At 42.5% G+C, this 25172-nt stretch overlaps 1 protein-coding gene across 7 annotated transcripts in view; it reads left to right on the forward strand.

Moving 5' to 3' along the window:
- The window catches only part of NFATC2 (nuclear factor of activated T cells 2), a gene marked incomplete at its 3' end in the record, with an annotated part of 139613 nt that overhangs the window by 31951 nt on the left and 82490 nt on the right, over window positions 1-25172 (forward strand). For all 7 annotated transcript variants that reach the window (XM_083446829.1, XM_083446830.1, XM_083446832.1 and 4 more), the window contains exons 4-5: window positions 15134-15336; window positions 16571-16743. In XM_083446829.1, coding sequence (XP_083302955.1) covers window positions 15134-15336; window positions 16571-16743 — 376 coding nt within the window. The remainder of the gene's footprint in view (window positions 1-15133; window positions 15337-16570; window positions 16744-25172) is intronic.

The following is a 25172-nucleotide window of genomic DNA, read 5'->3' on the forward strand; positions in this document are numbered from 1 at the left end:
CCCAAGGTACAGTACCTACCTCTTCCCTATAAAACAGCCCTGGTCTAGAGACACCTGTAAGTCATTTTAAATCCCTGACTTCACATTCAGGCATAAGTAAGGTTGTTCTATGGTTTATTTTTTCAACAATAAAAAAGTTATTATTGAGAACACGAAATGGGTGCTTCTCAGGGATTGAGATGCTATAACAAGGTGTGAAAAAAGCATTTTAAGTTTCACAAACAACTCAGTATGATTGCCTTGAAAATAACAGGTCTTGACTGATGTTTTAAGATGGAGCTGTATCGAGATACAATGGAGGAGGCCCAACTCTGCTGCTTCAGCCTTTGCTGAACTTCGCAGTGGCATAGAATCATTCTGTAGAGTTGGAATTCAGAAAGGCAGTTGGTAGTGAAGTCAACCTGCGTATATATGTTGCCCTTTGTAGGGCTTGGCAATATAAATCAAGCTGGCATATGGGTGGTTTGGAGTCACTTATCTCTCCTCCTTTTGCAATATCTTCTTTACGCCAGGAGGAGATTGTTTCATTGGCCAGGGTTAGAGTGTGATAAGAGGCGAAGCACTTCACAGAGCTGGCACTTAGTTCAATGAGGCATTTGACGGCCTACTGTAAAGTTTATGTAGTTGTAAAGTGATAGGGCCATGGGTTAATTGAGTTCATGCATTCGTAGAAGAAAAGTCACTGAGTTCAGAGTAAGACTTTTTTTATTAACTTTTTTGCAAGGTGGATTGAGGTTGCAGAAGTAGAGATGGGATATCATGGGGATAGTGAAGGATCAGGTGAACTCTCTTGAGTTTCATTGCAAGTGTGCAAATCCAGGCTACTTTTAATGGGAGAATTCCAGCTTGGCTAGTCTAAGTTTATGGAGGAATTAAAATAGGACCCCTTAGTACTAAATATGACATGTGTTGCTATGACAGGGATCTAAAGAAGAGGCATGAACAGCTGTGTGTTCAGCTGGACTCTTATAGCTGCTTCCGGATAACCTGTTTATTGAGCGTTCTTCCTGATTTCTTTGCAAGGAGGTTAGATGATGTTGTGTCAAAGCTGGAGTTATCCCACACTTTGCATTTCCCACCAATTTCCTTATTGCCAAAGAGTCTGATCTTTTGGGGAAGAAGCAGATTTGTTGCATAAAAGCTTGTTGCATAGCTCATTCGGCAGAGCATGAGACTCTTAATCTCAGGGTATTGGGATTGAGCCCCACATTGGGCAAAAGACTCCTGTATTGCAGGAGGTTCCACTAGATGACCCTCCTGGTCTCTTCCAAATCTACTATTCCATGAATTGCACAATCTGAATTTGCCAGTATGTAGTTGAATCCCATCCGAAAATAGTGACAGTCTAGAATTGCCCTTGACTGTACTTTCTTGCCACAGCAGCTCCTAGTGCATTAAAAACCAATCTGTGACTTGTCTCCTTAGCATTGCAAGTTGTTGAATGGTAAAACCAACAAGCCCGGTTCTGTGTTTCTTCTGTCCTGCTCACACATGGCCAACAGATGTTTTTATCCCCCAAAGTAGTCTAAGTTTCCAAGTGCAGGGAGATTTTTTTGGGTGGGAGAGTATTTAGGTACCTCAATCTCCCATCTGCAGCACAGCACACCAAGAGCTGAAACATGCTTATTCTGCTGATAGTCTAGCATGGTTTTGAAGCTGTCCCTAATCAGATGTACTGAAAGGGGCACATTGAATCCCCATGGAAAAGGATGGCTGGATGCATCCTTTTTTTAATATTTAAGGCTATATATTTGTTGCAAATGATTTAACACTGTAGTGTGTGGGATGGCAGGATACTAGAAGGGTCATCTGTCAGAAAGTTCTTCCTGATGTTTAGTCGGAATCTCCTTTCTTGTAACTTTAATCCATTGGTTCAAGTCCTACGCTCCAGAGCAGGAGACAGCAAGCTCGCTCCATCTTCCATGTGCACAATTGGGGTCCCTGATTGCATGGGACACTTAAGGGGAAGTTGTCAACTCATGCATAGGCTCCCCCTTGCAGATATCCATGCTGAACATGTGCACAAGATAGCTCTACACATGTACACGATGCATGAAAAGGACAGATGTAAAGTATACACAGGATATAGGTTATTTACCTATTAAGTCAATTTGCATGGCCACCCAAAAACGTATGTTTTCCATATGGCATAAACACATCAAAAGACTAATATACAATGCTGGAAATAACACAAAAGGTTAAAGACGGCTACACATTCTCTCTAGCTCTGCTTTGCTTCTTTGACAACTGTACTTGGACAGAGAACCTTGTGGGCATGAATGAATATAATCAAAGATTAATAAATTCCAAGCCAGCGATTTCATTGTGTGCTTGTTTGTGTTTCCCTGTTCCTGACATTACTTAAGAGTTTGAGGGAGGAGGTGCTCGTTCTGTTGAATGAATCTCTGAAATATGACTCTGCTTACTTTTTTCTTACTTTTTTTTAAAGACGTCTTTATTTTTGTGGGAGCTGACTTTGGTCAGGGAAGGGAAGCTGCGCAGCAGTGGATCTCATATCCTCCCCAGCTCTATCTTGTGGTTTTGCTCTCTGAGGCCACTTCTTCTTTGCAGGCTTGGTCTCGGGAGTTTGGCACATGCCGCTGAGGAGTATGTGCTCGCAGGGTGCTCCTAGAACACCAGAACAATTGTCCGCCTGTTAAAGTGAGAGCCTCTGGCAGGACAAGATGCATTCAGCGAGGACATGGGCTTTTGTGTGTTTAACATCTTGTTCGAGGGCCCAGAATAGCAACAACTGGCTCTGTGTTGAGGACAAAGGCTGGTGTTGACATGTCGCTTCCCCTCCCCTCCCCCCACCCAGGTTGGCACAGTCACCCAATTTGGAGAGGATGTGGCACGCAGACACATCCTTTGCCTCTCGGTAAACTCCCGTTTACCAGCAGTTGTTTAGACGTTTGTACAAAGGGTAGCCCCGGGCAGCAAGCTGCTATAAGCACAGGAAAGTAGAAGTGAACTATGAATGCTCAGCTGTGATAGATGCACTCGGCACATGCTCAGAGGCACCTGTTTTTGTCTCAACGAATTCAGATGTGCCGGGGCTGGTCTTCATGCACTTTTAAAAGACCTGGGTCCTGAGGTTAAGGCCTGGCTCAAATTAAAGCCTAGAAAGATGCAGAGGAAAATAAAGAGCACCCTTAATTTTTTCTACTGTGCCTCGAATTCTGCATCCGTAGCAAGCTATTTATGAAAATAATCCTAGACACGGGTAGAGAGGAGAGGGGCGGGTGCTTAACCGTTTCCCCAAACCAGCCCTTTTCTGCTGCAATTGATTTAAAACTTTTATACGCCAGTCTCCCCCAGGACAGATTCAAGTGCAGTTTCTAAGCATCAGGCTGTAACAACCAGACAAAAATACAAAACATTAATAAGGCAGAACAGATCGCATAACACTACTTAAATACTACATGAAATGCTTTGGCCTGGGACCTGAAAACTAATAATGCTGGTGACAGGCAAGTCACAGGTGGGGGCCGCTGCTGAGAAGGGGCAGCAGCCAAGCTACTCTCTTTCGTTGCTGCATTAGTATTGCTTCTGATAGGAGAGGGACCCAGAAGAGGACCTCATCAGATGATCTTAAACAGCATGGGCAGGGTGACAGGGGGAAAGGCACTCTCCTGAGTCCCATACTTTGCAGGGCTTTTAAAGCATGCAGTGCCACATTGAATTTGGCCTGGAAGCAAATAGACAGCCAATGAAGCTCTTTTGGGACCAGTGAAGTATAATTCAAATTGCTTTCTGCCTAGCAACAAAAAATACCCCCTTGTTCAGTGACTTTTCCATCCCTTGGGGTTCTGGGTGCATATTTAGCCTTATAACCACGTATCTAGAATTCTGCTGGACAAGAGTTGCCCCTGGAAAGTGGTAGGCTGGGGGAATTTTGTTTGGGGGGGGGGGTTGTTAAGGGGATGAGGGGTTGTTGCTGGGGATTTTTTGTTGTTGGTATCTTTATTGTAGACCTTGTGATTTACGTGGAAGTGGTTCAGTTTGGCTGTGTGTTTTCTGATGTTTCATTTACTGCCTCGGGCATGATTTGAACTGTGGAAAGGCGGCATACAAATAAAATTATGTGTGCATATTAAGCACGCACACAGCTGCTCCCCCCCCCCAGCGCCATCCCTTCCAGAAGTGCTTTCCTCTTACATGAGTCACCATTGGGGATTTGTTCCATATGTTCCCATGTAACCAGCTAGAGTAGAGGACTCTAGTCACAGTGACTGCAAAACACCAGCCACTGCAGATTGCATACTGTATGTTGCATTACCCATGCAAGCATCAGCACTCGGTTGCAGAGTGATGTGCATCGGTGCTTGTGTATTAAAAGAACAAGAGGAAGGAAGTCACAACAATTAGAAAAGGCTAATCCCCTCCCTCCATGCACACACACACTTCACAAAACATTTCACAGCCAACACGGCCTTGATTCTTGCTTAGAACTAGTAACACATCTTGCAGCTCCCGTGTAAGTCCCAGTGTTTATTACTACAGGCTTCCTTCCCCCTGTAACTGTATTAGTCATGTGTCTTGCTGAGCCCTGAATTACTGCAGTAGACCAGAACTTTTGGTGCAAATTAGAGGCTGGACAGTGGGTATTATGCAGAAATGTTTACTCACAGGAACGCAATGAACTCTGGACTGTGTGAAATCCACATTTCTTGGTTCTCTCTGTGTGACTAAAGCCTAGTGTGGAATGTAATACCCTGATCCTTTACCCCGCCCCCCCAGTACTTGAAAAAGTAAAGTTCTAGTCCACATGGTTCCAGGGGCCACTAATGCCTTGGCTCAAAAAAGGACAAAAGAGGACACGAATTCATGAAACGTATGTATATGGTAATTTAGATGCAATTATAGAAATCCATTACTGTGATTTAAATAGAAAGATGTAGTCTTCCCCACTATGGTAAAATGTACTGAGACAGGTGACCTGTATCACTTTGCTACCCAGATGCTAACTGCTGATGGGCGACTTCAAGGCACCTTCTGTTCTTAGGGTTCTTTATCTTAAAGTTGGACAGATCGTCAAATAAAGGGCTTCTTTAGATAGGCGACTATCTTCTGACAGCCCATCAAATGACTATAGAAGAGGACATGAACACTTAATCTGGAGAAAAGTTTCGAAATGTGTCTTGCTGCCTCTTTATGAGAAGTGTGGGGATGGGAAGAACACACAGCCTTTGTGTTCAAGGATGGCCTTTCAGTATCCTGTACAATTCCCTACTGCTGTCAGACAGCTAGTGGTACCCTAGGGCCGGACTAAGCATGACCTTAAATTTGTGAATGCATTCAGAAGCATTTGCTTTTGAACTTAAAAAATAAAAGCTGCATGGGAGGAGCTGGTTTCAGGATTGAGACTGCAGCACATGGGGAGGTAGATTAACCCTTTTTGCCCAAGCTGTGATTCCACCCTTGGAAGCTGCAAACAGGTGCCAAAACCAACTTTCCTCCTACATAAAATAGCAGCTGGGAGGGGTGCTTTTCACTGAGACAGCACTATGTAGGATAGATTAAACACCTCCTCTCCCCATGCAGCAGAATCCTGATCTTGTCTCCATCATTATTACTTTGACAGGTAACAAGAAAAGACATGTTTAAATGCATTATAATCTTGTGAAGTTTGGCCTTTTGTCTCCAGAACAGACAGTCCTACTCCTTCTCAAAAATCCATATTCTCTGAAAAGCTGAAGCTTGAAGCAGAATGCATCTTCTTTTTTTTCTGCTGAGGCTGTTCTGGCTCACTATACAGCTGCATACCAGAAGGGTCATGCCATTTTCTGGGGGGAAATGTATTATGGCCTCGTAGTTCAACAACAGGTTTGGGTTTGGATTTAGAACAGGGATGAGCAGAAGGTGGATTGGGCTATACTACGGGATCTCAGGATAATTTGCAGAAGACCATCAAAGGTTTAACAATAGCAACAAAACAAAATTGTTTCCCACCTAAATTAGGTTACTGAAAGACTTTCATTGTGTGATAGGACTAGGAGCTCTTCTGGTGCTGAAAACGAATTCCTAAACGTAGAATATACCCAGAGGCACCCTGTTCTTAAATTCTAAGCATATGTTCTTTGCACCTGGCTCAGGTTGGCAAAACATACCCTAGTCAAAAAATAAATAAAGTGGATTTGACTGGACTGCCCTGCTTGCCCCAGATGTAGAAGAAATTTATATCCCTGTTTTATAAAGCAAAATGGGCCAGTCTTTCCAAAGGAAACGTGAAATAAAAATGACCAAGGGCTTCGTATGTTAAAAAGAGCGCTGGTGAAAACTTAGTGCTAATAGGAGCCAGTGGCAGTCTTCTGCTTTAAGCTTTACCTGTTCCTTTGACACCAGAGGGAGAAAATGTCTCAAGTGCTTTCTTATCTACTTCCGTGCAGCAGGAAAAGGGAAGAGATGGGAGGAAGAGACTTCTCACTTAGCTTTGTATTTGCTTTTAATTAATTGTAGGCAGTGGGGATTCCGTGTTCCAATTTATTTATTTATTTGACACAGAGGTCGGGAAACGGGTCTCTGAACTACCACTGGCTTATTGGGAAAATCTGGCCACACGGTGTGTGTGCCCCATTTGGAGCGACGTTGTATTTTAAAGACTTCCACTAGAAATATGCCCAGTTCTAAGCAGAAGTGAACAGGTGAACTGCCAGTCTTGAATGGAGTTGGTCAAATGCAATAGGAAATGCCCCCAAGAGTATTGCATTGAAAATTGGTATATGCACACACCAGATGAATTAAGGCGGCCATTTGCCAAGTAATAAACATACAGAACTGCAGTGTGCATGTGGTGCTTGGTAAGGTGGTTCCTTATTGACCTGTGAAGGGTTTGGTTTCTGATCAGAGACTTGCAGAGAAATGGTGAGGTTTAGTCTTCTTATCACACGGCTGGGTGCTATAAATATATGAAATTGTCATGTACAGAACCAGACTGTTTATCCATTTAGCTTCTCAATGTCTCCCCTGAGTGGCTGTCCAACAGGCAGAGAAGGTCTTTCCCGGTCCTGCCTAGAATCCTCTTAGCCAGAGACACCAAGAATTGAATTTGGGCATCCCATTCATTTCAGTGTGACGTATTGCAAGTAAATATGTTATAAGACTGAAGCATTTGGTGTACATACATCATCTGCCATGGTATCCTCTTCCACTCCAGCCACCCCAAACATCATATTGTTGTCAGGGATTTATGAGCCACTGTCAACTTAATTTATCAACTGAAGGCCGAGTAAATCACTGGCTCCTGTGAATTCATTCATACACATTCCATTTTTCCTTCTGGAAGAGTGGTCTGTGTTGTCTAGACAGGAAGATGAGTGTGATCGTCATTGAAGATCCTGATTTATGAGAAAAAGCGTACCACTCCCTAGAAAAGCAAGTTCTCTGGAAGGAGGAAACAGGCCATCCCTTCCTAGCTCCTTCACTATGATGCAGACCACTTCTGCTTTCACAAAGTGTGGTTTAAGCTGTACTTCCCATCTTAAATCCATCAGAACCTATCCTCAAATCCAACTTCACATATGCTAGGGTGGCCATGAGTCCTACTCTGCAGAGGTCAGCCACCTGTTTTGAAGGGCTGGCAGTCCTCTATTTTAAGGTGACTTTTATTTGAGGGCTGTCTAGTCTCAATTCTGGTTTAAAAGTAAGGAACCCTAAGAAAGGAGAGCAGGAGCCCTGAAGTTGCCCATCAACAGTTAACAGCAGCCTGAACTATTAATTATCACCTGTTGTCTCCTCACCTGTTGTCTCCTCATTGTATTTCTCTTTAAAATGTTGTTGTAGTTGTTTAGTCGTCTTAGTAGTGTTTGACTCTCCGTGACCCCATGAACCAGAGCATGCCTTGGAAACTCTCATTTTCTTCTCAAAGCTGCTCCTTTTTTATGTCCATGGAGTTTTCTTGGCAAAATACTGGAGTGGCTTGCCAGTTCCTTCACCAGGCGGATCACATTTGGTCTAAACTCTTGGCTATGACCTGTCCGTCCTAGGTGGCCCTGCACCGCATAGCTCATAGCTTCTCTCTGTTATTCAAGCCCCTTCGCCACGACATGAAGGGGTAAATTATTGTAACTGTTGCTAAATTTTGCATCTACACAAATCAATTAGTGTATGGAAATGTTATGTAAATTTGTGTTACATTTTGTTCTGTTTTTTGGGCGATGCAAACCCTCTTTATAGGTGATACATAAGTGGCCATTCTGATATATGTTTCTTCATTGCAGGATATCACTTTATCTCAGTCACTATTCCAGTTCATCCACTGCTTGCTTTCATTTTCTTTTCTTTTTTTTACCCTTTCACACATGTGATAGAGAAGTTTTTGGCTTGATTTTTCTTCTCAAGCTACATCTGGTCAAGTTTGCATTTTTTAACTCCTTTCTATGGGGGTATAAGGACCTGTGGGTGTTGGGAATCTGAGTTGTAATCTCAAAAAACAGAAAGGCATGAACAAAGTTTGTTGGCATGTGTTGTGAACTGTGTAGTTTGAGCTGCATGCATAGCTATGCTATGTATACTGAGCTGGGAATTTTACCTAGGCTTTTTTATACAACATAGCCATTTCTGCCTGCACATATTGTGCTAGGTGTTTGTGCAAAATAAACGTTCTTATGTATGCATACATTTATCAACATAACTATAGTTCTGAAAGTGACCTCATTTTTGCACATCCTGATGAACAAATGAGGGAATGAAGCTCATTTTAAAAAATGGTGGGAGGATAAATTTAATCATGCACACACACACACACACACACACACATTTGCATAATCAATCTTTGCAATCAACAAGAAAAGCCTCTCCTTGTTTTTCTGAATGATGTTATTTATTCATCTGCCAAAGACCAATTACAGACCAATCCAAGTCTAGCTGTGTTAATATTATAAGTGTTATGCAAAAAATGGGGAAAAAAATACAGTAGTCCATTTCTACCAAAAGAAAGAAATAAAATCCCAAAATAGAATATGGAAAGGTACACATCATGTCTGGCTTCTCTTTCCCTTTTTTGGTAAATGTGACTCAAATGAGTTGATTTTTCTTCAGTCTAGTCTATATATATTATACTTTGTGCAGAGGGTGGGGAGGCTTATTGTGAATAGTTTACCTTAGGGTTTTTTTCAGGGTTACAATTTCTAAAAAAAAATAAAAATATCCCACCTTTCCTTCTAGATTTTTCATTTTCTCTGAAAATGGAAACTATGGGATATTAAAAATACTTATCAAAATGCAAAAATAAAGTTATAAAAAATAAAGGTCAGTGGCTTGATGTTCAGCAGTGATCTTTATTCCTAAAGGTGTGTGTCTATATTAACACTGCCAAAGTGGTCAGGTGCAAAAACTTGACCTCTGTGCAAAAACTAAACATTTTTGTGTGTGACTCAGAACACTTTCTTAGCAATGGTGACACCACATTGAGATGCTTGGGTGTGGGGGACACAGAAGACCCTGGTGACTGGTCTTCAACTCTGGAAGACATTTTTCCTGGGGTCTGGTCTATTCATGCAGCAGAATAAGGTGGGGATAGGATGGTAGAGCCATAAGGTGGCAGAACAGGCTAAACTGCCCCCCAGCCAAATATTTCAGTATTTATCTGATTTTTTATTTTCTAAAAACTTTTAATCTCCCCTCTGGGTGACTTACAAAAATAAGATGCAATATACAATTGCAATATAATGACAAAAAAACTTCCCTCCCCCCCCCAAAAAAAACCCCAATGGCCACAGATCAATAAGTGTTCTGATCTAGAACATGCTTTCATTCTAGTCTGGAGACCCATGTAAGAGTTTGGATTTGATATCCCGCTTTATCACTACCTGAAGGAGTCTCAAAGCGGCTAACAGTCTCCTTTCCCTTCCTCCCCCACAACAAACACTCTGTGAGGTGAGTGGGGCTGAGAGACTTCAGAGAAGTGTGACTGGCCCAAGGTCACCCAGCAGCTGCATGTGGAGGAGCAGAGACGTGAACCCAGTTCACCAGATTACGAGACTTCCATTCTTAACCACTACACCACACTGGCTCCATGTCAATTTCTGTCTGAAAATTGCCCCCTTCCAGTGGTTATTTGCCCCAGAAGGCAGGCAGTATTTGGAGTTAACAGCACCTTTAGAAGGCAGATAGTAGCTAAGGGTAGGGGCCAAAGTATTTTTAGCAGGGGGAAGGGGGAGAGGACTATGTTCCAGATTGGGGTTCTGCAACTGCTTTTTCTTGAGAACGGAAGAGGCCATTTGAAGCAAACCTGAGTGCTCGATAGACACAGAAATGACATTTATGAACCAGAAGCAACAAAGAGTCTTTTGGCACCTTAATAACAAAATTCATGTACATGACTTTAGTCTGTTGTTTTCAGTGGGTTTACTTTGAGTATAACTTAATTGGAAGCAAGCTTAATAGGTGCATCATGGGACAAGCTGCGGGAGCCTGGATCCCATCTCATCAGATGCACGAACTGTTGTTAACTAATGAGTAAAAAATGATGGGTGTTCTTCCTCCTCCACCACTGTCTGTATAAACATGTGAATAATAGGGAGCAGTTTTTGGCCTTTCTGCTTCACATAGTGCCATATATTTAGTGCTGTACGGGTGAAAGCAAGATGGATCTGAAGACTGTGTGTCTCGTGGGTTCCTCTTCATTTACCACATTGTGGGAAGGTTGCCAGCGATGCATAGATGTTGCATGTGGTCTCATGGGGGGACGGATTAATTCTTACTATGCAAGGATACCTCCTGCTGACTTTTGAAAGGGAGAACAAACAAAGAGGAACTCTTTTGACCATGGATGCTATTAGCTTAATGTTTCTGTTCTCTGATCTTCCTGTCCTGTTTGCTTTGTACGGCTTAATCAAGTTTTTTGGTTTTTTTGTATATAATGTGGACCAAGTAATTGAAAACAAATTTAGCATGTCTCAGACCATCAAGTTCCCTTTCAGTTGGATTGCTGGCTTCGCGGTAGACATGTCTGCTTTCAATTTTCAGTGATGTGAGAAACATAGAATGAATGGCTTGATTTGTAATTGTGAATGTTAATAATGAAAGAGATATCCCCTGGTCTCAAGCCTACATAGAAATTCTGTCTCCGTTATGCTTCATATAACAAACCCCAATTCAAAACTCCGCTGCTATTCTTTACTGAACATTTTCATTCTCTGCTATGTGGTTGGGTTGTTTTTTTGCTCTCGAAGTGCCCAATTTATTTCATGAAAACATGTGTTGTACATAGAGCACACAAATATTTGTGCAGAGAAAGATTACCATGAAAATGTCAAAACCTGCTTGTTTAAATAAATTCATATTTTAGCTGGCAATGATAATTTTTTTTTGACCTGTGTGTCACTACCTCTGTCAAAACCTGTCCACAGAAGAAGATGGCAGAAATCTGGTTTATAACACAAACTTCCATTTTGCACAGTGTTCTCCTTTCATTTGTGAGTGTTTGGTTTTCACCTTGAAAGCAAAGAAATGCTTTCAGGTTTCATGTAATTCAACAATATGCAAATATTTGAGAAGCGAGTACCATATGTTGAATTACATGAAACCTGAAAGCATTTCTCTGCTTTGGCAGTTGTGTGCAAGCAACCCCAAATATCAAGTCTTTAAAGCTTTTTGGCAACTGTGGGCTCCCAAGCCAAGAGAGCAAGGGAATTGTTCATCAAACTGACTTGAGCTAATCTTTAGGCATGGCTGTTAACAATAACATAGGAGCCCCAGAGCTCCTCTCTACTTAGCTAGACAAACTAGGGGTTTGCGTAATAACATATGTGTTGCTAAGGCCAGGGACCTCCCAAGGGTGGTTTGTTTGTGTGTGTGTGTGTGTGTGTGTGTGTGTGTGTGTTTCCTTCTAGTATCCAGGTTAAAAAGCAGACAAAGTTTTAAAGAGTAGTCAAAAGGAAACGTCGTGCTTTTGGGTGACAGCCATGATGAGATGATAATATTATGTAATAAAAGCAGGGTTTGTGGGGTTCACTCTTGAGCTCCTTGGAAGAAGGGCAAGATAGATGGATGGATCCATGAAGAGGGATGGGAATGTGGAATTTCACATGTTTGAGATAAGAAGGTCCCAGGTTTCCAGGTACACTTGGGGATCAAGAAGAGCTGCTGCTTGTCCCTATAGAACAGCTTTTCCCAATCTACCTCCCTCCAGATATTTCTGGACTACAACTCTCAGAGATGATGGAAGCTGTACTGGTCCAAACCACCTGGAGGACACTAGTTAGTTAGTGAAGGCTAGTTAGCTACTTCTAAGCTTTATGGACCAGTGAATTTCAGCATAAGGCAACTTCATATGTTCATAGCTCTAGTTTAACTCTTCTAATTATGAACCTCATATGCTGTTTCCTAACTGGAAGCCTTCAGTTTTTATTTTAATGCATTCCCTACAGTAGCAAATGGGGATGTGGGTGGCGCTGTGGGTTAAACCACAGAGCCCAGGACTTGCTGATCAGAAGGTTGGAGGTTTGAATCCCCGCGACGGGGTGAGCTCCCGTTGCTCGGTCCCTTCTCCTGCCAACCTAGCAGTTTGAAAGCACTTCAAAGTGCAAGTAGATAAATAGGTACCACTCTGGCGGGAAGGTAAGTGGCATTTCCTTGCACTGCTCTGGTTCGCCAGAAGTGGCTTAGTCATGCTGGCCACATGACCCGGAAGCTGTACGCCGGCTCCCTCGGCCAATAAAGCGAGATGAGCGCTGCAACCCCAGAGTTGGTCATGACTGGACCTAATGGTCTGGGTCCCTTTACCTTTACCTTTACCTTTACAGTAGCAATGGGTTTTATTGCTTGTGGGTCTTGCAAACTGTCTCAGCTAAAGAGATGACATCAGAAATATGAGACTCTTGCTGGGCATCTGCCTTCTGCTAGGTGGGCTTGCCCAAGCCATTGCCAATCTGCCCGCACAACATTGCCCAAAGCCAGAGAGCTTGGGGCAAACCACTCCTTCCCAGCATGTGGTCATGTATGATAGTTGCTGGAGAACATCACTCACAAATGTTGTGGCATAGTTTTCCTCTTCCGCTGCATCTGAGCCTTGTGCAAAAGAAGGTTGTGAGCATATCCAGTCTTTTCTCAATATGTGGGGTGCAGAGGGAGAGAAAGTAGTGAGCCGCTTGTGCATTTCATTTTGCTGCCTCCATGGAATCGCAAAGCGGCAAAGGAGCCTTCTTTGTGGAAAAATATATATTCTGTTTTGTTATTTTCTTCTCTGTCTCTGGAGATTGTGTGTGTGTGTGTACAGCACACACACACTTCCTTGGATTTAGTATAATCATGACTGCAGATTATTTCTTCTACTGCTAGATTATTTCCAGCTATTCAGAAGCAGGAAATGCTTTGTCAGCTGGCAATCTAAACCACCAAAGACTTTGGCTAAACTTTTGACTTGATGCCTCACCTATTGAAATTAATCCCTTGGGTTTAGCTTTGAAGTTTATCCTTGGTTAGAATATCCATGAACCCAAAAGAGCCAAGAGACAGAGTTCCCCAAATATTCAATTCTCAAAACTAAGTCACAGATTGCTGATGTTTTTCTGTGGGCACTCTCTTTTCAAAGGGACTGAAGGTTGGGATTTGTTGGGAGTCATAGGAGAATTGTGTCATGCAGACTTATGAGGCTGCTATAACAGAGCACCCGTCAAGCCTTCTCTAGTGAGGAGTACCACAAATATCTAGTCCTGTTGTGTATAAAAATAAAAAGCAACTTTCCTAAAGATGTACAGGCTCCCTACCCTGTTCCTTCCACTTTTTTTTTTTTTTTTGCTAGGATTGTTACCCGGTAGAGAAAATGTTTGCCGAGTAATTGTACGAGTTATAGCCAATTAACCAATTAAATCTGGGTAAATTTGCATATGAGGAAAATAGTTCTAAAGTAAAATAAAGAACATGCTTTATTTTACACATATGTGCTGAAACAATCATCATATGGGAAGAGGTATTCATTCTCCCATCTCTTGCATTCCTCTTTTATTATGGTGCATGCTACTGACACTTAAAAAAACGTTTAAAAACTTACTTAAAAACCCCCCAAAACAACCAAATTTTAAAATATAAAATTTGCTGCCTTATTAATCAGTGTCACCTCTTTAGTCAGTCAAAAATGTTTTTAATGATTAAACTAACTCATTGACTATGTCTTTGGAATGCACCAGAAATAGCCCAGATCCACTCGTATCTGTTAATTCATGCAAATGCAATTTGCTTTGATTAGGAAGAGCTAATCTGAGCTGCTTATTTTAAAGCTTTTATTGTTTTCATTATATTTATATCTTTCCCTTCCTCCCAAAGAAACATAGGCAGGCAAACAATAAGTAATGAAACAATAAAAACATCCTGAAAACGATTCCAATGCAGATGCAGACTGTATGATGAAAGGTTCAAACAACTCCCCCTGTGCCATCTCCTAATTATGTAATTTGAGGATTTGCTTCTACAAAAGTCGCTTTAGATTTGTTTTGCACAAGAGCAACAGGTAACAGTCCTGTGAAGAAGGTTAGGATAAGAATGAGTGACTTGCCAAAAGCTACCCAAGGAATGTCATACTTGAGGAAAGATTAGAACATGGATTTCCAAAATAAACTACTCCCAATGCCTGCACTGTTAACCACCCATGAGAAGTGTCAGAGGTTTCTAGAAAACAGCTGGGGATTTCACAAGGGAGCCTTGGGCTGTTTAAATGATGGCTTTTTAAATGTGTTAGGTGTTTGTGCTTTTGTTGTACTTACGTTATGTATTTTGTGTTTTACATTGTACACCACCCTGTGATCTTTGGATGATGAGCATAACAACAACAACAACAACAATAATAACAATAATAACAACAACAACAGATGCAACTTTCTGAACCTCAATTTATTCTAGCCTTGCAAAGTTAGACCACAAAAGTTAATAACTTCTAAATATTTTTCACTAGCCAGCATGCTCTTGGTCATTGGTAGCTCATCAATAAACTGAAAGAAACACACACACACACACACACACGTTATTATAAAAGCTTCATGTCTAGTCATCTAGAGGTGATCCTTACTTGCTCAAGGTGATCAAACAAGTTACTACTGTACTTATATATATATATCTTTCTGATACTATTTATATTTTGATTTGTCTATTCCATTTGTCGTTGAAATGATGATGTAATGATTTGGTCTTTTGCCAGCTTCATGGATACATGGACAACAAGCCCCTCGGTCTTCAGATCTTCATTGGGACAGCAGACGAGCGGATTCTTAAACCACATGCTTTCTACCAAGTCCATCGCATCACAGGGAAAACCGTCACCACCACCAGCTATGAGAAAATAATTGGCAACACCAAAGTGCTGGAGATTCCCCTGGAGCCAAAAAACAACATGAAAGCAACGTAAGAGTGCTATTATGAAAAGTGTCTTGTTACAAGATATTAATGGAACAAAACTGGAGACTTAATGTTACTGTAGAAGGCACCTGCATTTAGCTTGAACAATAAAATACTCAAGGGCGAAAGACTTACAGTGACCCAGGCTTGATTCACAGTATATGTGATCTGTATGAAAAAGCTGCCCGGTTCCATCCCTTCCATCTCTGCTTAAAAGGATCAGGCCTGATACTCTGGAGGTCTCCTGTCATTTAGAGTAGACACAAGTGGCAAGGTAGATGAACCATTGATCTCACCTGTTTATGAGGCAGCTTCCTTCTGAGCCTTTTCCAAAGGGGCCAGACTTCTGCAGAATCATTGTGGGTGATGATACTGGGTCCTGGGAGTGATTTAAGAAGAGTTTGGATTTGATATCCCGCCTTTCACTCCCTTTAAGAAGTCTCAAAGCGGCTAACATTCTCCTTTCCCTTCCTCCCCCACAACAAACACTCTGTGGGGTGAGTGGGGCTGAGAGACTTCAAAGAAGTGTGACTAGCCCAAGGTCACCCAGCAGCTGCATGTGGAGGAGCGGAGACGCGAACCCGGTTCCCCAGATTACAAGACTACCACTCTCAACCACTACACCACACTGGCTCTTTAATACCTGTTGGAGGCAGAAATGCTTCTGAATACTAGTTGCCAGAAACCACAGGAGGGGAGAGTGCTCTTGGGCTTGAATCCTGCTTTTAGGTTTCCCACAGCCGTCTGGTTGGCCACTGTGAGAACAGGATGCTAAGCTACATGGGCCAGTAGCCTGCTCCGCCAGGCTCTTCTTTCGTTGCTATGTTCATGTCTCAGTGCGCATTAGAATTTCAGTCCTACTCTAACGACTACACCACACGGATTCTTTAATTTTAAATGTATCTTTTAGAACATGGCACCATTGGGACGATGTTTTGGGAGTCAAAAAGCCCTGTTCTCCCAGGCCTTTTAAATAAGTAGGTCGGTGTAGTCTGTTTTTAATCATGTTTTTTTTTAAGTGCAGTGAGGTTGTTGTTGTTTTTTTTGTACTTAGACAGTTCCTGATTTTATGTTTTATTTTCTGATGAAAAGTGACCTTTAAATCCATCGTTGTAATCAGTGAGGTAAAAACAAAATTCTGCGTGAACCATATCTTTCCCACCTTGCAAATGTGTTCAGGAATCATTGGGTTGTTAATTCTGTGGTCGGGTATTAACTAAGGTTTTGGCTTGTTCTGCAGCATTGACTGTGCAGGGATCCTCAAGCTGAGAAATGCAGACATTGAACTGCGGAAAGGGGAGACGGACATCGGCCGGAAGAATACCCGCGTGCGACTGGTTTTCCGTGTACACATCCCCGAATCCAGTGGCAGGATTGTTTCCTTGCAAGTGGCATCCAACCCCATTGAATGCTGTAAGTTGCATTTTCTCTGTAACTTCACTATTTTCTGATCAGCGGTGATATTTTCCATGCTGCAACCTCTCTGTATCCTGTGTGTCGATCCTTAATTAGCTGAAGAAAGCATGTCTCGAAACCTGTGCATAATTACCTGGGGGTAAGTCCCATTGAAATCAGGATGACTCACGGTCAAATTACACATTATGTTAGCTGTTCAGATGTGCTGTTAAGTGCAAGGGTTTTTTTTAATATATGTATATAAATGCTAGTGATTCTGGAATCTTAGCATGGTGGTGAAACAACTTACCACCTCTACCCACTGTAGTCTTGAGGTAGTATTCAACTAAATAGTTGCACTAGCACATGAATTGACACTAGTAGAATGGGATTTGTAGTTTGGCCCTTACTTTTCAGTAGACATGGAATAAAAAATAATAGAATCACAGAGTTGGAAGGGACCCTGAGAGTCATCTACTCCCAACACCTTGTAATGCAGGAATCTCAAGCATCCATAACAGATGGCCATCTAGCTTAAAATCCTCCAATGAAGGTGAGTCCACCACCTTCTGAGGGAGTGTGTTCCACTGTTGCTCTTACTGTCACAAAGTTCTTCCTGATGTTTAGTCGGAATCTCATTTCTTGTAACTTGAAGCCATTGGTTTGGGTTCTATCCTCTGGAGCAGGAGAAAACAAGCTTGCCCTTAAGATATTTGAAGATGGCTATCGTATCTCCTTTCAGTCTCCTCTTTTCCAGGCTAAACGTACCCAGCTCCCTCAACTGTTCCTCATAGGTCTTGGTTCCAGACCTTTGATCATCTTGGTTGCCCTCCTACACACTTTCCAACTTCTCAATAGCCTTCTTAAATTGTGGCACCCAGAACTGGACACCGTACTCCAAATGTGGTGTGACCAATGCAGAATTGAGTTACTTCCCTTGACCGCGACACTATACTTCTGTTGATGCAATCTAGAATAGCATTAACTTTTTTTACTGCTGCATCACGCTGCTGATTCACATTGACCTTGTGGGTCCACTAAGATCATTAGATTATTTTCACATGTCCTACTGTTTAGAATTAGGCGGTGCAGCTTTTATACAAATTAATAACAGAAAGATGCTGCTAATCCCATGACTTATTAGAGTACAATTGAAATTATGGAGGTACTTCCAGAACAGATAGAAATCTGAGATTTGGTATACAAGTTGTCAAAGATCTCCTGATTATCTGGAAAGTCTGAAAATGAGACAATAGTTATGACTCTCACTCTGAACACATCATATTCAGATTGTTTTTGGGCAGTACTCCAAGAGACAGCAGGACAAGCAGCGCATGAGATCGACGAGAGGGGTGTGGGAGTTTCCCTTTTGCACTCTTCGATAAGCCCCACATTGGAGAAGAGGGGATTTCCACTGGATGTCTCAGTGACTGCCGAATGTGGGCTATACTCTCTCAGCAGATCTCCCATGGAGAAAATGTTCTTGGCCCTCTAGCATATGTTCATCCCACCGGAGATCTCATTTCCAGCTATCATCCTTTCAGTGTAGGAGGTTTGCATCAGGAACGAAGGGTGCTCGGTGTCTTCGCAGGATAGGACCTGTGGAAGGGCCTCCATTCTGGCACATCCAGAGATTCTTAGTCATTTTTGGAGGGCTTGCGCTTCTGAGTCTCTTTGCTCATCCGGTGATGCTTTATTGTTAGCAACCTGAGCTTTCTCAGTGGTTTGGGGATTTCACAGAATCATAACGAACCATTTTCACTTCTTTTATTGTGTGACTCACAGTAGTGTACAAAACCATGCTGCAGCAATAAACTGCCTGAGAAAGTTTACTTAAAAGACCCACTCTGTGGCTTTTGATTGTAATGTAATCCTTCCCCTAAGGGAGAAGTGGGGAACCTGCAGCCTCTCAATGTAACTAGGCTGTAACTCTTATCGTTTTCCACGACTGGCCTTCTTGGCTAGGACTAATGAGAGCTGGAGTCCAGCAACATTTTATGGCCACAGGCTCCCCATCCCTGCCCTGAGACACATCTGCACTGGAGATGCTCCCTGTTTCAACATGTTGTTGAAGCTGCAATCTGAATCTCTGAAAAACCTGTCCTTTTGAGGATCCCCAGTGACATGGCAGGGCGAAATGTCTTTGCCCTGTGCACCCTTTGATGATTGCCAGGGTGCCTTCCTGGAAGGCGTTTTGGCGATCTCTGCCAGGAACACAGCAGGGCGAAGCATCTTCGCCCTGGTGCATCCTCTGCAAGAGACACAACAGGGCCAAATGTCTTTGCCCTGCCACATCCCTTTCACAAAGGTAAGGCGGCTGGCGGTGTGTGGAGAGATGGCAGACCAAGTCAACCTGGCTGGGTTGGAGGGGCATGGCACATGTGACGTCATGCACGCAAGATGCCCCCCCCCAACCACTGGCACAATTCGGCACCTCTGGCAGATGCTCTATCGCTGAGATATACCATTTCTCTTAATGGCACCACTCACTTAGAAGAGGAAGCTCCAAGGTTTGTGAAAGAATAAAAATCTTTTTTTTGGGGGGGGGACCCAAAGCAGCTTAATGGGGTCTGTGCATGCTTAAGGGACACAAAATACTAATATTAATTGGAGAAAATTAAGAAAATTTAGGGTTGCATCCAATTAAGTCATACTCAGACTCATGACTAACTTAACGTCATTTGTTTCAGTGGGTCTGTTCTGAGCATGGCTTGGTCCGATGCGACTACAGTGGTACCTCCAGTTGTGCACAGGATCCGTTCCGGAGCTGTGGTCAGATCCTGAGGAATTCACAACTGGAGGTGCCTGTTCTGCGCATGCATGTGGCGCGGTAGAGCGCTTCTGCACATGCGCGTGCAGCAAAACCCAGAAAAATACTTCCGGGTTTGCCGCGTGTGTAACCTGAAGGATATGCAACCAGAGGTGTGCTTATCCAGAGGTACCACTGTATATGAGCAGAATTCGATATGGTGCTATATTGGATGTTTCCATCAGCGCAAGTGTGTCAGATTGGCAGACAGAGCAAACCTCCCACCCATCTTGCCATGCGCTGTTGTGGGGGTTCTCCTGACATCTTCCCCAAGCAAGTTTTAGGGAGCATGAGGACACATGGAGGTAGAAGAGAGGAGAAAAGCCCTGTTGCAGAAGTAGAAGCCCCTTAAGGCAATAAACCAGCTGTTGTTGCTTTATTCTCTCCTGTAAACCTGTTCTCATTATAAATATTATTTTGGCAAAATTATATTTACTTCCGAAAAGTGTCCATTTGAGTGATTTAGACGTTTCTCCAGTCTTCAGAAAGTTGGTTTATGCCAATGAATTTTGGTCAAATATTTTGTTTCCTTTTAATTAGCTGCCTTGGAAGTTTCCTTTTTTTGTTTGTTTGTTTCGTTCCTCCTCTCCAACTCAGTTTCCCCATAAAATTAGATATTCCGCATTAACGATATGTGGCGCAGTTGTAAATTCAGTGGAAAGAAATAGTCAGTTTAAAGAATGCATTCATCTTGGCAGGCTTTCTATGGCTTTCTTGCTAGCGGATAGATTATCAACAGTAGGCTAGCGGCTAGTTTAAGCGTAGCAAAGAACCATACTTGTGACTCCCAGGAGATAAATCTGCCTGCCGTTTTCAGGCAGCATGCTATGAACACTCTGCATTTTCAGTAGCTTCTCCAGTGAACTCTGAAAAGCGTACCTCTCGCTTTTAAAAAATGCATTATTTTAATATTACAGCTGCTCTAATAAAACCTTTGTTATGGCTACGCTCATAAAGACTTTGTATCTAGGAACCTATGCTGAAAACGAATGATGCAGATCAGTGGAATAAATGCAAATAGGCTTACTTTTCACAAACACATTTTGTTTTCATGGTTCTTTCTGAACTCAATCTTTAATCTCTTGTGATAGGGAGAGTTGTAAAGACTGGCATAGTGGCAGGAAGAGTAGTATAGTCTGAGTCCCATCAGGGAAAAAGGCAGGGTATGAATTAGCCAGTGTGGTGTAGTGGTTAAGAGCGGTAGTCTCGTAATCTGGTGAACCGGGTTCGATTCCCCGCTCCTCCACATGCAGCTGCTGGGTGACCTTGGGCCAGTCACACTTCTCTGAAGTCTCTCAGCCCCACTCACCTCACAGAGTGTTTGTTGTGGGGGAGGAAGGGAAAGGAGAATGTTAGCCGCTTTGAGACTCCTTAAAGGGAGTGAAAGGCCGGATATCAAATCCAAACTCTTCTTCTAGTATAATAATAACGATGACAGTAACAATAGCAATAGCAATAAGTAAGTAAGTAAGTACCGGTAAGTAAGTAAGTAAAATAACTGAGTAATATTCTAGGAAAACTGAGTAATATTCTAGGAAAAGCTTCTTCAGGAACTTTGCTTTTACTATTAAAATGAATATTTCTAGCTTGTCTGGTACCAGTGGTGGCCAGAGTGAGGTGGAGTTTAGAAGTGGCATTTCCTAAAGATTCAGAAATAAAAGTAGATATTGGTTAAGCCTTTCACTAGTCTTTCCAAAGCTTTGCACGCTGCCTTCTTCTAAAAATGCATCTTACTAGAACTAGAAACGATAATAGTTTTCATTTATGCATTTTAAATAGTTGGACAGTCATCTGGCTAACAGAAGATACAAAGGCCTTTGGGTCTCGTTGGGCTTCTTTCCCCCTTTGAGTTTAGAATGAGCAGGAAGTGGGAGGGATAAAAAAAAAGTCTGACATGAACTACAAAGTTATTCTGGGTTTATTCTGGTGTGATTGCCTACACAGGAATCAAGGGTTGGGTACGGCACATAGTGAAATACAAGGCTGCATTTTGCTTGCTGGTCATCCTGTTTGAGGAGTTGCCGGGGTTCTGTCTCTTCCAGTAACTGCTATCGCCAAGGAATTCAAGCAGAATAAAACTTAAAAACCCAAGGTGGTGCATGGTTATAACACAGTGGGTTTTAATCTCAAGAGATCACTTCCATGAAGGTTTAAGAGGAAGTACTTTATTGAGTCCACTAAGACATTCTGATAGTTAACCCTGCCTGCTATTAATCTCCTTCTTGGTAGCATTGGTGTTCTGCAAGCATTATTGTTAAATAATAATAATGATACCAGGTTTAGTGATCCCTTCTTATCTATCTTTACTGCTACTTACATGTCTTCCTGAGAAAGGCTGAAAAGAGATACTGGTTTTAGATGTTTGTGATGTTACAGTTAGGGTGTCAGCAATATCTTCATGAAGTGCACCCAAATTCTGCTTGGAATAAGTGAAGCAAATGCCTACCCATTTTATTATTTGCATAATTTATTACAGTTGCAATATTTGGGCTCTTGCAGAAACCAAAAGAAGGAAAGAAAGGTTTCCAATTGGTGAGAAAGTGGTGTCCGGGTGGATTTTTCGTAAAGCGGGCAAAATGTCTGAGAAAATGTCCGAATATTTTTGGAGACTTTGTCCAAAAAGCTCAACAACTTTTTGAAATATGGCAACCCTAGTGTAATGGTTCTAGGGGTTGCTCGTGCGTAAGTTGCCGTTACTCCTGGCTAGGTTGCCTGGTTGAACCCTTTCTGTCTGGACAGCCTCAAGTTCCGTGGCTGCCTCAGTCGCTGGCAGAATCCGTCAGTGGGCGTTTCTTAAACCTCTTCCAGCATAGAAGCTGTTTGACGCCCAGTCTCCTCCCCCTTTGCCTGCGCGGAAGTTTTCTGCGCAAAGTGGGTGTGGGCAACGGAGTACTCGCGCCCTCTTCGCTGGTTTCCTGCGAAGAGTCCTGGAGCCACCTCTCCGATTCCCCCATCTGCCCCCCTTCTCCACTGGTGTTACGCTGATTTCCTTCCCCAGCGGATGGGCTACCTCTCCCCCTACTGGGACCCTCTCCACCATCGTCCTGGAGCCTCCTCTCCGCCTCCCGCTCTGATGGCAGTTCCCTGACACCTAGGATAGAGCAACTGCCCTTGGCAATATGGAATTCACAGCCACAAAATGTGGCAATGACTCACACAATCTCAGTCTAACCATACCTGTCACTGAACATGTTGCATAGGGTAAGGCTGGGATTAAAATAATAATAATAAAACCAAGCAAAGGGGGGGGGGCGCTGATACAGACTGAGACTGCAGCTGTAGCCATCCCTAAATCCATGCATAATCTAAATCCTGGTAGATCACTGGTTAGTGTGTTATGCTAGGGACATCTTTGTTGACCTAAAGCAGCTCGCAATACAAGAACAAGACTATATATTGATGCATTATGACAATCAACAGTCTAACACCAGTTCATTTCAAAGCAAATAATAATGCTCCAAATATAAGAATTGATTTCAGTAGTGGTAACGTTGTAACATTTTAAATGTATTGCGATATACGTTATTAAAACGCAATACAAATTGATAGGTTTTATCAATCGTTGCAATACAGAAGCCAGAGTCGGATTGCCATAAAAATTTCCAGTCCACTGCAGTCAGGTATGAATAAATAATATCACCAGCGGCCAGTTTCTCTAAAGTGCCAAGAGCAGGAAATAGCAACCAGATTTTTTTGCAGCTGGCGGTGCAGTAGCTTAAATGGAAGCTCCGTGTGTCTGCTGCTTCTGAATGTCAGGAGTTGGAAGGGCGTGCGGCTGATGACAACCCCAGGAGGCTCTTCTTGCCTTCATGTTCTTGCCATTTCTTGGAAGCATCTGAGTAGCCACTGCTGAAAATAGGGTGTTGAATGAGATGACCTTCGGTCTGATCCAATAGGGTTCTCATTCTCTTCTTAGTACACACCTCCATGATTAATTTCTAGTCCTTCACCAACTAATGTTGACAAACACTCTCTTCACTTCTAGATGTGGGCTAGATGTTCCATTTACAAACTGGAGAGACTCTGCTTCCATAAGCCAAATTCAATGCTAGATTCAGGAGCTTTGTGGCAGCCTACCTTCATGTTAAGAATTTCTCCTACTCCATCAAGCCTCAGGATCATTGAGAGCTGCTACTAGTAATAATATCCAGAAATGCAGCCTTCGTGATTGCTGCCATTCCCTATTAGATTTTGCGACTACTGACTTTAGCAGCATCAGATGGGTATTGCCAGGGCTTTGGGCATGCTATGAGAATGCAAAATATGCAACATTGGCTACAGAAACTACTTCCCTGAGAATCTAAATCTTTACCTGTTTGTTTTTAAAGCACATTTCTAATCTTTAAGGGTAAGGATGTGCTTTAAAGTATGTGGACAATGCCTGATGAAATCTCAAAATCCAGAACGGTACCCATAAGGGTAGCCAGGGATAGGAATGTAAAGATCGGTCCATTTCGGCTATCTCAGTTTCTCATTTTCCCAATCTTAAATTCAGGTTTCTACTGGCATTTTTAATGCAAGTTTCTCCTAATAATACATTTTTGTCTTCAGTTTTGACTAATCTACTCATTTTTGTAAGCGCTTTCTCATAACATTCATTTCTATACACATTTCCCTGTTATATATGCGTTTTTGTAAATGTTGATTGAAGAACTGCATCACAAAATAGAAATAAGTGTGACTTCTGAAAGTTGGTTGAGCTTTGGTTCTCATGTTGCTTTGGAAACAGCAGGCTCAATAAATTCAACCTTAAATGTGAATTGAATTGCATTTTTCCTCCATCCCTGCTTGGGACACATAGCTCTTTCCCTGTTTCTGTGAGAAGCATAGAAAAAAGGAGGGATCGTGTAAATTTGTATAAATGTACACAGGCTGCATAAATGTATACAGTCTACTTGTTGCTGCAGTTACACCAAGCCCTGGACACTGCCATCACACCAAGCATGTGAACTTCCCTATGGCATTTCCTTGACACTGAGTCAAAAATATTGCTGGTGAACTTGCTCTTGAAGCAACCTAGCAGGTTGACTGGCTTATGTGTCCTAGCCTTCCTGGTTCTCCCCCCATTAAGCCAAATTATTTTGCTTCCCTATTTTGGCCCCTTTCTCTTGCAGTTCTGAGGCTCAGGAAACAAAACTCAGTGGAGATCCTGATAACCGCAGTTCCCTTTTTTGTTTCTCTTCCACTGCTGGCCATAATGTAATTTTTGGCACGGACAACCCGTAACATCTTGATTTGCAGGCGGTCAAATAAAATACAGAAAGAACCCCCCCCCCACACCCCCAGTGCCATTAGCAGAGTTGACATGCTGTTTCAAGGCAAGAGTGAGTGTTTCGCCTAGCATTTTCTTTCCTGCATTATGTCAGTGGCTGTTGCTATTGAAAGTAAACACCCCAACGGGATAAGTCAACAGTGTTATGTTTATACAGAGCTCATAAACTACAGTAGCTGTTGGTCTGCTTTATGGAGTGCCAGCCCCTGAGGGGAAGAGAAGGAGCAGTGTGAAATTACTGCCTACATTTCACCTATCCTGGGCTTTAGAAACGGTGAATTTACTGGGGATTAATTTAATAGAGCATACAAAAGAAAACAAGCTTGGTCCGAATGATACCAAGGTATATGTTTGCGTTACTCCCTT

The sequence above is a fragment of the Podarcis tiliguerta genome (assembly GCF_965153285.1).
Source record: "Podarcis tiliguerta genome assembly, chromosome: 6".
NCBI lineage: Eukaryota > Metazoa > Chordata > Lepidosauria > Squamata > Lacertidae > Podarcis > Podarcis tiliguerta.